The 13,563-nt window shown below is 38.3% G+C and overlaps 1 protein-coding gene across 2 annotated transcripts; it reads left to right on the top strand.

The window, feature by feature from the left end:
- The first annotated feature begins 2,097 nt into the window (after positions 1 to 2,097).
- LOC144036433 (scavenger receptor cysteine-rich domain-containing group B protein) lies at positions 2,098 to 12,139 on the top strand. 2 transcript variants are annotated; one of them, XM_077547087.1, is made up of 12 exons: positions 2,098 to 2,504; positions 4,212 to 4,351; positions 5,403 to 5,435; positions 5,894 to 5,932; positions 6,709 to 7,011; positions 7,125 to 7,193; positions 7,799 to 8,110; positions 8,222 to 8,299; positions 9,310 to 9,375; positions 9,480 to 9,794; positions 11,018 to 11,101; positions 11,210 to 12,139. In XM_077547087.1, the coding sequence occupies exons 2-12, from the start codon at positions 4,216 to 4,218 to the stop codon at positions 11,524 to 11,526; spliced, it is 1,752 nt and encodes a 583-aa protein (XP_077403213.1). In that variant the 5' UTR covers positions 2,098 to 2,504; positions 4,212 to 4,215; the 3' UTR covers positions 11,527 to 12,139. The 2 variants fall into 2 exon arrangements, with proteins under 2 accessions (XP_077403213.1, XP_077403212.1); XM_077547086.1 differs by having other exon boundaries at positions 8,216 to 8,299.
- The last annotated feature ends 1,424 nt before the right edge of the window (positions 12,140 to 13,563 follow it).

Here is a 13,563-nt window from a genome sequence, read left to right as displayed (position 1 = left end):
GCATGAACTTGAATGCTTGTCTGTACGTGAGAGACCTGGAGTAGTAATCTGGACATTCTGGTGATTTCCCGGCAGGCCGGTAATGTGAATATGCTGTTCAGGGTCACTTTTGCATTAACTCATTCACTGCCATTGACGGCTATAGACGTCAAAAATTCATTTGAACTATTTCTACTAGTTTAAGAAAAAAATCCACTTTTGTTAAGAGTATGAAAACCTAGAAAAACAGATGTCAAATTTGTGATTAATCGTGAGTTAACTATTGAAGTCATGCAATTAATTACAATTAAGAGTTTTAATCGCCTGACGCGATTTAAAAAAAAGAAAGAAAAGATTATTAAAAATTAGGAGCGTCAGGCGATTACAATTTTTAATCTTAGTTAATCGCATGACTTCACTAGTTAAATCATGATTAATCACAAATGTTATATCTGTTCTAAATGTACAATAAAAAAAACTAGGTTTTCATACTCTTGTTAACAAGTGGGGGGAAAAAAACGTTAAATAGAAATAGTTAAAATTTATTTTGACGTCAATGGCAGTCACATTCATTTACTCCAGCCCACACATCAATTTTGAAATAACCAATCTGCACTGAACTGATATCGAGTTTGCGTGATGCCGCTTGGAATGAGTTATGCAGTTGACGTTCCGCTATAAGCATATCACTAGCCATGATGTCCAATAGCTGGAAGTTAAGCTACATTGTGTTTGATGGACTTGGTGTGCTGCTAAATTACGTCAAAGTTACAAGTCTTATCCCCTACTTTTTTTTTTTTTTTTTAGAGCTCAGTATTGTTCATTCGATTTGACATCATCATTGCTCTCCTTTTTTTTTTTTTTTTTTTTAAAACCAACAAATCAATTAAAAAAAATTTAGTAAATGTTTTTTTTTTTTTTTAAATACATATACATATATATATATATATATACATATACACACATATATATATATATATATATATATATATATATATATATATATATATATATATATATATATATATATATATATACATATACACACATATATATATATATATATATATATATATATATATATATATATATATATATATATATATATATATATATATACTTTTTTTTTGTATGTGGGTGAGTATGTGTATGTGCGTGTGTGTGTGTGTGTGTGTGTGTGTGCGTGCGTGCGTGCGAGCGTGTGTGTATTCATCAGTTCACCTAAAGCCTATTAAAAAAAATCCCATACTAATAATATAATATAATAATAAATTGCCAAATGCAGAAACATCAATGTAAGTTATCACGATGTGGTGGCTCTCGCTAACAGACAGAATTAAGTAACCGGAATTAGGTTAAAAAATTCTATATACGTAGACCATGTTTCTATAAATTTTGATATTTGTTTTTTATTTGAGGCAGATATTTTTTCCATTAAAATGTGATTTATGAGGAGGTTAGACCATTGGTCGATATTCAGAGTTTGTTTATTTTTCCAGTTAACAAGAATTGTTTTTTTTGCGATAGTAAGGGCTACAAGTGTAGATTGAAATTGTTTATGTGGTAAATCAGTTGTTGTTAGGTCACCTAGCAAACACAAGTTTGGAGATAAAGGTATCCTACAGTCCAAAATAGCGGAAAGTCTTTCTAAGACTTTAGTCCAGAAATACATAACCGGAGTACATAACCATAAAGCATGAACATAAGTGTCTGTAGTGTTTTGTAAGCATTGGAGACAAATGTCGGAGTCTGAGAGTCCCATTTTCTTCATCATATATTGAGTAATGTATCCCCTACCTAATATGTTCTATTGTGAGGACCCTAAAAACAGATGTGATAAAATTATGTCATCTGGCCCACGGGCCTAGCACAAAAACATTTAATACAGTGAATTTCTTGGTTGCACTGTTAAAATGAACATACCTGAATCTTTGATACAATGAGAAAAATACATATCTTTTTGTAAGGTAAAAACAAAAAAAAATCATAAATTCAGATTAAAACCAGAGTGAATCCAACCCCATCACACACGCACACAAAGAAAGACACACCCACCACAGGATGTGAACTGCAGTCTCCCAATGGGATTGTACAGAAGCGAGTGGGAGATGACGATGAGGGAACTTTATCTGAAACAGGAGATGCAGGGATACCAATGAAGCTTTAGCGTTCAGTCTTTGTTATTGTTTTTTTTTTTTTGGCCCCTCCTGCTTTTTAATCGTAGGCGGGTACAGGGTGTTGGACATCTAACATACAATGATGTGCTGTTTATTGTTTTACATAATCTCTGTCACCGAAGCTAGATATTTATAGTCAGAGAGAGCTGAGGAGATGAAAGACCTAAAACACGAACCGCTGCTGGTTTGAAAGTTCTACAGACATTATTAAGACAAAGTCCAATTTGTGAGACCTGGAATTGGGACTCAAAGCGATTCTTTATCATATTTTTCCGGCGGACCTTTTTTCTTTTTTTCTTTTTTTTTAACTATTCAAAATTTGGCTGACATCATATATTCTCATAACAGGTATGTATTTGATTTTGCCTCACAATTTGTCAAGTTTATAAAAGTACAAGGACATTTGGACACTAACTTGCTTTATGGTGCAAAAATAAACAGAAATACATTTTCAATGTACTGTATGTAGCTTTCCATATATATAACTGCACATTTTAATATAATATGGTAACTTGCTTATGGCGTAGAGTTAAAATGCTTACTATTGTTTTAAATTATTCAGCACAGATGAATGATTCGTTGTCTATAGTCAATGGAAACTAATCAAACATTGCATTTTAGTTTTTAAATATCACGCTTAATTAATTAACTCATACATACATTTTGGCAGTGATGAGACTTTTTCAGCTATCTCTCAGGACTGACAAGTGAGAAGGGAGGGGAAGCACAGGTGACACAAAAGGCAACATTATTCTCAAATGGATCTATGTTATATCCTATTATGAATGGAGAATGTTCCTCTTTATTACTGAAGCAATTGTCGCAGAGTTGTGAACGGTTTGTTGGTATAAGCAAAATGACACGACAGTGGATAATTGAATAAAAATCCCTTTCCGGCGGACATGTTTGAAAGAATAATAAATGTATAAAACGTATCATGTGGCATCCCTTCCCCCCCATCCTACCCTCTCTTTATTCTGGCAAAAATTAGATAAAAAAAAAAATTATCGCCCAGCTCTTGTCCTTCCAATTGTCCAAAACATGCCTGAGATGAGCGAAAGAGTGGCTTAAGATTCTTACACGCAGCCCGCCCGCCCTCCTCCTGTCGTCCAGGAGATGAGAGGCACCCCTGCGGTGTCATCAGGTGCTGAAGCGTTTTAGTGAAAGATTACAGGAAGCAGCGTTTATGCCTGACGATGGGGGCCATAGAAAGCAGAAATGTCTTTTTGTGCCCCCTGGGCCCGGAATGTCCACTATCTCGAGGGGCCAATATCAAATTCTCCCTCTCATCATCCCCTAATACACATTCCTGTGTAAGGTTACGGGGAAATGCACGAAGGAAAAGACAAATATCCCAAAGCTGAGCTACACCACGCCGCAATGTCTTGATTATGACAAACATTTAATGGGGGGAAATGGACTGTTCTGTCGTGACATATGAAAAAATCCAAACAGATATGATCTATTTCCATTCACTCTATTTCTAAATCAATTCCTGACGTTCAAAGGTAAACTCTCCATTGTGTTCTCTCTTTTTATGCATCCTTTCGTTTCAATCGCTTTTCGTCACTTTCCCTGCTTTCACGAAAACATTCACACGTTATTTGAGCAGTGAGCTCTCATCACATTCTGTACTATCTCCCTCTGATTACTGAGTGATTGTCTGTGAATCCCAAAATTCTTCGTCCCAAGGGAATCCCCCCTTCCTTCAATACGGAAATCCGCAACACAGGTGACACCTGCCCTTTCCTTTCCCCTTCCTCATACTGGGAAAAGCTAAGCTAAATGTTTGCAACCCCCCCCGCCCCATCCCCCCTCCAGCCTTGCATTTCACATGGCCTCAGGGAGCACTTTGGTTTTCAACCACCATTTTTACAAGCTCCATTCTGCAGACCATTATCAATACCTACTACTGCTGCAGGCTCATTTGGGGAAACAATCCAATACTATAATTAGGCTTCAATGGAACAACTAGGCCACAAAGAAGTGTCTGTTTGTTATATGACATACATTAGTTGGTGTGTTCATTTGTAAGAGGCTATCAATGTGTTGCAGGCGGATGGTCATTCAGGCAGCCATGCGAGGACAGCGTGTTGTGGAGAGCGTATGCAAGTGCTGGAACCCGACTATCTGTCTGCTGGCGACCTTGCTTGGATCTCTTGTTTTAGTGGCTGTCACTGTGCTGTTGCGCTTAGGTGAGTATGTGTAAGCTTTTGAAGTGTTTGCGTTGAGGGAAAATATCGATTACGCCACTTACAACTTCCGATATAGCGTATTGATGTACGGTAGTTGCTTTCTGATGTTCCAATGTTCATGTTGTTTTTCGCAGTTTCCCCACTTGTGTTTAAGAACAAACAAATGCAAATATATAACAACAAGCCAAGTAAACAGCCTCTCCAAAATATTCTAGTTTTTTTTTTCACACACTCTTAGGCGAAAATTGTTCTTCAGAATTTTCTGGAAAAGAGCAGAATTCATGATTGCATCAATCACAGCAAGTTGTCTAGGTCTTGAATTAGCAAAGCAGCCCCAGACCATCACGCGTCATGAACACTTAGTTTACCTGAGGTATGTGTGCAGTTCTTTAGACATTGTCCTGGGTTCCTCCTCCATGAGGAGCCGGCCACTCCCGGGAACAAGCTTCACTACTGTGCCATGTTTCCTCCATTTATGGATAAACTCACTCACTGTGGTTGGCTGCAGACCTAAGCTTTAGGAAGGGCTTTAAGGTGCCACTTAATCTCTCATGTTCTTCAATTTCTTTGGACCAGGGCATTTTTTTGCAGCTTTCTGGATGATTTAATTTTGTCAGACAGACGATTTCTTAGGTCTGGAGATAATCGGGCTTGGGTGTGAACTGGCCAGAGAAAATTAACTCTGCCCCCCCCAAAAAAAAAAGATTAGTGATAGACAGTCTGTACTTTTTTCACACAGGGCCATGTAGCTCTGAACAGCCCCCCCCCTCCACCTACCCTTAATTTAAAAAAAAATAATAATCACCATTTAAAAACTGCATTTTACGTTAACTTGAGTTATCTTTGTCTGATATTTACATCTGTTTGATGATCTTAGACGTTGAAGTGGGGAAACCAAATTTTTAATCAAGTACGCATTTTAAATAAACAAGAAAGGAAAAAAGAAAACAATGAATCTTCACCAGTTAATAACCGTACACTGTCTGTTGCCCCGTGGGGATATACAAAGTTTTCTGAATCTCAATCTAAATGTTCTGTACTCTGTTTTCAGGTGACATCAAAATAAGTAGACGAGATGCACCTAGTAAGTAACTCGATGACTTTCTGGTTTCTGATGTTTACTAAAGTAGAAAGTGGAAACTATGGCATATGAAGAAAGAATCATGTAGCACTAAACAGATGACTACCCCTCCAACTATGAAATCTGAATACAGTACTAGTTTCACTCAACCAACAAAAGGGAGACGCCTGTGAAGTGACCTAGATTGGGTGTGATGCATAGAGATCTGTTTATGAAGTCATTGAAAGGTGTTGAAACCAAAGAAAAGTCTCCGGGCATTGTCTTTTTGGCAGACTGAGAAACATCTTCATTAACAAAGCAAGAAATCAAAAGAACAAGGTGTCATGTGGAGGGGTTGGCTCAGCCATGTATGACTAACTAACTTGGCAACTTAAAAAAAAAAAAATATATATATATATATATATATATAGACAAAAAAGTGACTTTCTTCTGATTCAACCACCTGCCTTTTGTCTTTTCAGCCAATGACCTGCAATACCCAGAGAGGAAGTATTACCAAGGTAAGCACGGGATATCACGACTAAACCTGCATGCACCTGCCACGCAATGTTCTGGAAGGAACCGTCGACCTCCAGGCCATACTATATAATACAGTCAGTAAGTGTTGATTGCTAGGTTGAGGAAAAAAGACTATAGGAAGTGCCTTGGGCTTTCCAAACAAGGTCACACCACGACTTTACATGGAATAATATACAGTAACTTATAGTTTACACATACCATGGGAAGAATAAAACTTTTTCAAGAAGGCATTTTGTCCTCAAATTACAGGCGAGTTAGTCGCGTGTTGGCACAGTGCCTCCCATATTACTGCATTTATTAGGTTCAAATGACGCAATTCAGATTGTTTTACTCCTATATAGCCCAGTTTGGATACATGTCATGGAGCAGAACAAAAAGCACTTAGAATCCAATACCCTCAGAGTTGAAGCAGGCCAGCGGACGCTTTGGATATACATTGCTAGCAAAACCCTTTAGTGCAGTTTTTCTCTCTATTTTATTTTATTTTATTTTTTTGTTACACCCCCCCCCCCCTACACCAAGAAGGAGAAAATATTTACCCACTCACCTCCAACTACCCCCAAGTCTCCGCCACAAATATATAAATAGTTGAAGTACACCACTGCAGATGAGCTAATTACTACGTCAACACACTGCCACCTACTGTCAGGATGTACAATTGCACTTTATTCTAGTATGGCACAAATAAATACATAAATAAATAAAACATGTTCTCTAAAAGGGAACTAATGAAGATTGTCTTCCTTTTTGTCCAAAGTGCGACTGGCTAATGGGCCTACCAGGTGTGAGGGCCGCGTGGAAGTGTACTACAATGATTACTGGGGCACAGTGTGTGACGATGACTGGGACATTTTGGATGCCCAAGTAGTGTGTCAGCAGCTGGACTGCGGCGTGGCTGTGGCCATGGGCAGCACCTCTCAGTACGGACAAGCCTTGATACCCATCGTGCTGGATAATGTGAACTGCCAGGGGAGTGAACCCAACCTTGGTCACTGTGACAGTCTGGGCTGGGGCGTACACAACTGTTACCACTATGAGGATGTGGCTATCAGATGTCGAGGTAAAACTTGAAAGTACAGTATTTAAACAGGTTTTGGAGAATCATTTATCTATAAGAATTATATGTAACTGATATGGTGCGTGTTTTTTTTTTTTTTTGTCTTTTGCTGTTAGAACTACTGGTGGTAGGAGCAAAAGCGTCAGGGGATATTACGACACCACCTCCCAAGAATGCAATCTTAGGCAAGTACTCCTCCATTGTACATATTGTATATTTTAACACCTATTGGTGCTTTTCTATTGTCAGAACTACAGTCATTTTTGGACTATAAGGCGCACCTGACTATAAGCCGCACATGTTTTAATGTTACCGCACCGTTATATCAGGGTTCCCGCTACTTTCTTTTCCAAATTGAGGGCGCAAATTGTCTCGCTCTCGTTCTGTCTCTCCTACTGTATTAGCTGTAAGAGTTGAGACTTGCACTGGTATTGATCTGAAAAATAGTGGTATCAAACATCCGTACTTGTGTTAATACTGGTACTACTCTAGTGTCCACTGTTACTATGCCATGTATTATGTTTAAATCTTTTGCGCTGCATTAGAAAAAGTCCGGTTTTTCCAGTTTTATCTCTGGAGAAGCATACATGACTCATATGTTCCAGGACGTCCCTCTTGCTTCCTAGGTCGCCTTTCATGGAAGCTACTGTACAGTAGACGTTTAAAGCTGATTGGCCTTTTGTCTTTGTAAAACGTTATCTTCAGGTGACAAAGCGACTTATTAGATGATCATATTGATTTTTGTTTTCCTTCAATTCCTTTGTGTCCTATATGTTTCGTGCATCTTTAGATGGCACGGTACGTCTCGTGGATGGAAGGGACTCCTGCCAGGGCCGGGTGGAGATCTACCATAAGGGACGCTGGGGGACGGTGTGCGATGACGACTGGGACACGAAGGAGGCCGAGGTTGTTTGCCGGCAGTTGGGTTGCGGCCAAGTCGTTGCGGCTCACACCAACTCCTACTTTGGTTACGGCACCGGCCATATTCTTCTGGACAACGTCAACTGCATCGGCGGTGAAGAGCAACTCACTCAATGTACAAATCTTGGTTGGAGCAACCATAACTGTGGCCATCATGAAGATGCCGGGATCACCTGCTCTGGTATATTAATAATAATAATAATAATTAATAATTGGCTTTGGCTAATGACTCTTTTCTTTTCTTTCTTTCTTTTTTTCTAATGACTCTTTTCTGTTGCCTGCTCAGGTACAGGACCCACCCCAACTGTGTCTTCAGTTTACCATTCCACTGAAAACCAAGGGTCGACCCGGTCCACACTGGAAACAGCAGGTATACTATCTGTACATATGCTTTCTTCAGAAGTACACCTGCAGGTTCCTTTATCAGCATTCCCACAATGAGATATATATATAATGTTATTGAGATTCTTTATTCTTTCTTACTTATAGCATTTTATTCTCCTCACTTTTTTGCCGTGCAATAACTCCCACACAATGCATCCGATTTACACCGTTCAAATTTCAACTTAAATCAAAAATTCACGCCTTCCAGGGTATTTATCGTCTGATTCCACATTACATACAGTATTGGCACAATTTAACGTTAAATATAAACTTTTCCCCATTCATTTTCAAATGGGACTGACATTGAACATTTTCTAAGCCCCACTTTCCACGCCCACTTCCAATCGTTAGCGGATGTCTCAGGTCGCGGGTTCAAATCCCACCTCCGACTGTACATTGCAAATCTATCCATGGCAATTATGATAAGGGATATAAATGTGACTATCATAGTTTAATGGCGCCAGTGAGTGAATTTTTTTTCTTCTTTATTTTTCCATTGGATATGATTAGTTCAACTTTTCCATCTAAATAACTAGGGGGTACTTTCAGATAACACTTTTCCATATAAATTTAAAAAATATTCACGCCTCCCGGGTTCAAGTGTTCTTTTTATTAATTTATCTTTTAACTACAATAATTACTTTGTAATTTTCACATAATTTATCTTTCAATTTACTTCATAAGCGTTCAGCTATTAGCATTGCCACGCAATTTCAGCAGAAATTGCACTTAGTCTCTAGTTAACATTATCATTATTATTATTCTTTATTTTGCATATAGGCAAGCTTACAACTGATTATGGTAGATTATTTACATTTACATTTCTTTAGTTGAATCAGTGGCCACAGCTATGAACATTAACTGTAAAGATGTGCACCTTTGCTGGTTGACCAAAAGGAGGAGACATTTCTCCTCCAGGTTTCCTGTCAATATCACAGTGCCACGAAACATAACTTTTGGGGGTTTCTTTTCATCCTTTTTTTTTTCTTCTTCCAGTAACAAATGTTGATGTCACCGCTACAGAACTCACAACAAGTAGTCGCACAGCTGCTCAGACAAAAGGTACTTGCCTAGTTGGTAACACCATTTCATTCATTTCAACTGTACTCAGTGGATTAGGAAAAACATCTTCCAAAATGTAATCATAAATGTGTCTTTCTGTGCAGCACCAATGGCTATCCGTGTGGTGAACGGGTACGACAGCTGCCAGGGTCGCATAGAAGTGCAGTACAATTCTATATGGGGTACGGTGTGCGACGATGGCTGGGACATGGCCAATGCCGTGGTAGTGTGTAGGCAGCTTGGCTGTGGTGTGGCTCTTGATGTGAAATCACAAGCTTATTACGGCTACGGTACGGGTGCCATCCTGTTGGACAATGTGCAATGTACTGGCGAAGAAACACACCTCTCCATGTGCACCCATTCTGGCGTGGGTCAACACAACTGTGGCCATCATGAGGACGCTGGAGTTATCTGTACACGTAAGGCGCGACTACAACTCTTTGAATGATGCGGTGTCGAGAAAATGGCAAATACTGAGTAGAGGGTTTGTCTGTATCATGATTTTTCTTTACAATATCTTTTATGAAGCCTTACTAGTGTAAACATAGTTTTCTGAATTGTGTTTGTGGAAGATGAGTTAACAGCAAAGGTTCTTCCCACTTAGTTATTGTTCCACAAAAACAATATTAATCATAATCCTGTGTTTAGACTAGTGGGGCTGCATAGAACAAATGAACAAATTTGCTCCCAAAAACGTATAAATACGTTCTATTTTAAATATTACCATGGTCCCAAAAATGTATTCATACGCTTTTTTTCAAATGATTTTTTTATGCTAGAGCATACATAAGGCTTTGATGCAGCCTCTGAACTGAAGAGAACGCTTGAAGCAATGGTAGTTATTACAAAAATGGCCAGCAGGTGGCAGAAGAGTATACGAGATCAACCTGGGCCATGTTGCAAAAATCCCTTTGCCCCATTTCTGAATAATGACGAAAGAACTTAGCTATATTGTAATGCTAATTGCTGCAAAATGAAAACTGATAAAAATATACTTTTTTTATAGCAATAGAACATAATATTCTGTGGGCTTTGCAAAATCAGCCATAATCCAGTAAAACAGCCGAGAGCAAAGGAGGTTGCTTCAATAAAAATGTCTGGGAGTGAATTTTTGGGCGGGGTTGACTTCCACTTTAAAGTTCATTTACTATAAATATAACATCAGCATATTTTAGCCAGCATGATAAAATGTTTTCATTCAAAAATGTGACTATTGTCCAGTCAAGGCTCTATTTTCATGCCCAGCACAAGTCTGGCACGGTGAGCTATATTGAACTCTATGTGGCGGTGGATTAGACCGAGTCTTGGTATTTTCACGTGGCACATTTAAATGCTGTCTGTCCGCCTGGACCTCATTCAAAATCACCAAAATAGCATCCTGCCGACAAAAGTTAGACAGGTCTGAGCAGGCACTAGTTTTGACCGACTTTCATCCCCAAATTATCAGGTTTTCAGTCGCAACAAAGGCACGAGAATCAAGATGCAGCAGTTTTTATGCTCGAGCGCAGCCTATAAAAATACAACCCTCACTAGCATTTAAATTCAACTCACAGCCAAATTTTAATATTGAATGATAGGGACAGTTTTTATATTTGTTAGTAAATATATAGTGCAGATAATTCAACTTTTTTTCCCCTCCCAGCGGTTATACCCTTCAATGACTTCACCAACACAACAGATGAGACAGCTACCAGGAATCCCACCACCTCCACACCATCTACCGAAGGCAAGTCTACACTTCATTTACACAGCACCATAAAAGAACAGGAATGTGTGTGTGTTTTTTTTTCTTCTATTTGTTTGGCTATTTCAAGATTGTTCCTTCTTTCTGTAGGAGCACTAAGGCTGGTTGATGGTCAGCATGAATGTGAAGGTCGCTTGGAGATGTTCTTCAATTCTGGATGGGGCACGGTGTGTGATGATGCGTGGGACATCCCCGACGCCAAGGTCGCGTGCCGTCAACTCGGCTGCGGGGAGGCCATCGCGGCGTGGGGGGAAGCGCACTTTGGCCAAGGGACAGGAACGATCCTATTGGACAATCTCAAGTGCGATGGGACAGAGGTCTCCCTGCACAATTGCTCCCACATAGCCTGGGATGTGCACAACTGTGACCACTCAGAAGATGCCGGTGTCACCTGCTCGCTGTCATGATTTTAGAGGAACCACACCTCCGGAATGGGTAAAGTAGTCGCACCAAATACAGGACTTGTGTACAATATGTAAATAACAGTTGTTACATCGCAAAGGGATTATTCCGCTACCATTGGAATTCGTGCCCCACGTAATTACTCAGTAGTGACAATATACGACGCCTCAAAATTGTTATCTAATGTCTATTAAGCACTTTATAACTCATTAGGAGTTGCAATTGTATGTAATTTAAATGCTGGACAATGGCTAAAATGCCAACAAAAGATATGGTTGGACAACAATAATTGCATTTACCGCTAATACATCACACATTTTGTTAATTTATCCATTGCATTTTATTGATTGGTGGGGTTGTAATCTGTTAAGATAGGGCAGAATACAGCATTCACACATTGTATGTGATGAACACAGATTTTTTTTTTTTCAATGAAGAAAAGTTTTATTCTTTCTGCCCCACTTTTGGTCTAAAATAAAGATGTAACCACATTTCTGTTGAAATGACAGCAATTGTAACACATAAAAGAATGTAAAAGTGGAACAAGGATCCCCAACAACAACGCTTAAGGCAAATATAGCCATGCATGAATAACTGGCTTGTGAATATATTGTATCGCTCGCTACCGTGGAAAATAAATTATTATACGTGTGTTTGGTCAAATCTCGTACAGTTATATACATGTATTGCAAAATTAGCAAAATAAGTTTGACAAAATAAATCTTATTTTTAAATATATGTTATCTTTTTGATGTTTGATTCAATTCCTTATTGTGTTATCAGGGACGGAAACAACCTCCCCATATGCATTATGTTTTAATCATAACTGGAACCATCTGAATATATAATTTTATTATGTTTAAAATAGAGAAACTATTCCAACAGAAGTAGAACAAACAACTTGTCTCTCTGCCACTTGTGTGTGGACTTATATATATCTGCATCTTCTCGTTGTGCAACAGAAGACAATAAGGAAATAATATTAAACTTTGCTCAACTGAAAAGCTGAAACTTAACTCACAGATAGTCACCAATACCGATACTAAGTTCCAATACTACTAGCACTTTGATACATAAAATTTCCCCCAAAGAAAACATTGACAGATCATTTTAAAGAAAGACCTATAATATTATTCCTTAAAATTGAATGAAATTTATTACAATTGTCTATTCTTCTTATTTCTGATTACTATAGTTCCTGATCGTAACCGTTGTGAGTACTGATACCTTGAAATAAGGCTGGGTCTCATTGAATCGAAACCGATACCAGGAATCGGCATCCCTAACAAATTCATCTTTGGTCATCTTACAGTTTTATGCTCTTCCATTAGATGGCAGAAGGTACAACACAATAAATCCCACCTCTTGCCATTTACTAAAAATAAGTGGGTCCAAAATAACCCAACGTGGATTATTTTTAACCACACTGCTGGGTTATTATTACAGTATATCACCATACCAACAGTAGTTAATTTAGCCAACCAGGTGAGGTTTGCCAATTTAACCCGGCAGATGAGTTTAATATTTTACTCAAATCTTAGATTAAATTAACTACAATTTTGGTTTCTTTCAACTACATACAGTATTTTGTTGTTCAGAAATATATCCAAATTTTATATAAAAAAATAATTATAATGCATTTGAGTATAATCTCTAAAAATAGTATTAATTGCATTAGATAACCAATACCAGATGGCACTGTGCAGAGTATTTCAGTTTTTATATTTATTTTTTATTTTTATTTTTTTCAGGGAGTTCGATGCCATTGTTATTTGGACTACTGTTTCGACACACTAATTAAATGATGTACAATCACTTTTTTTTTTTTTTTTACCACCGTCTGTTTTTTTATTTTTATTTTTTAAACACATAATCTAGCTATCTTTACTTCTACTTAAGTACTTTTGCCACCTCTGTGTGTATTTTACTATACATTACTTCACCCCGTTACGGTCGTTACCTTGTAGTAGCTGTAACGTAGCACAAAGGTGGGGGTGCCAGGTTCGTTACATCACAACACCAGGACCCGCCCAGGTGGGCGG

The sequence above is a fragment of the Vanacampus margaritifer genome, chromosome 16 (assembly GCF_051991255.1).
Source record: "Vanacampus margaritifer isolate UIUO_Vmar chromosome 16, RoL_Vmar_1.0, whole genome shotgun sequence".
Classification (NCBI taxonomy): domain Eukaryota; kingdom Metazoa; phylum Chordata; class Actinopteri; order Syngnathiformes; family Syngnathidae; genus Vanacampus; species Vanacampus margaritifer.
The sequence above is the reverse complement of the archived record's forward strand: the minus strand, read 5'-3'. Positions and strand labels throughout refer to the sequence as shown.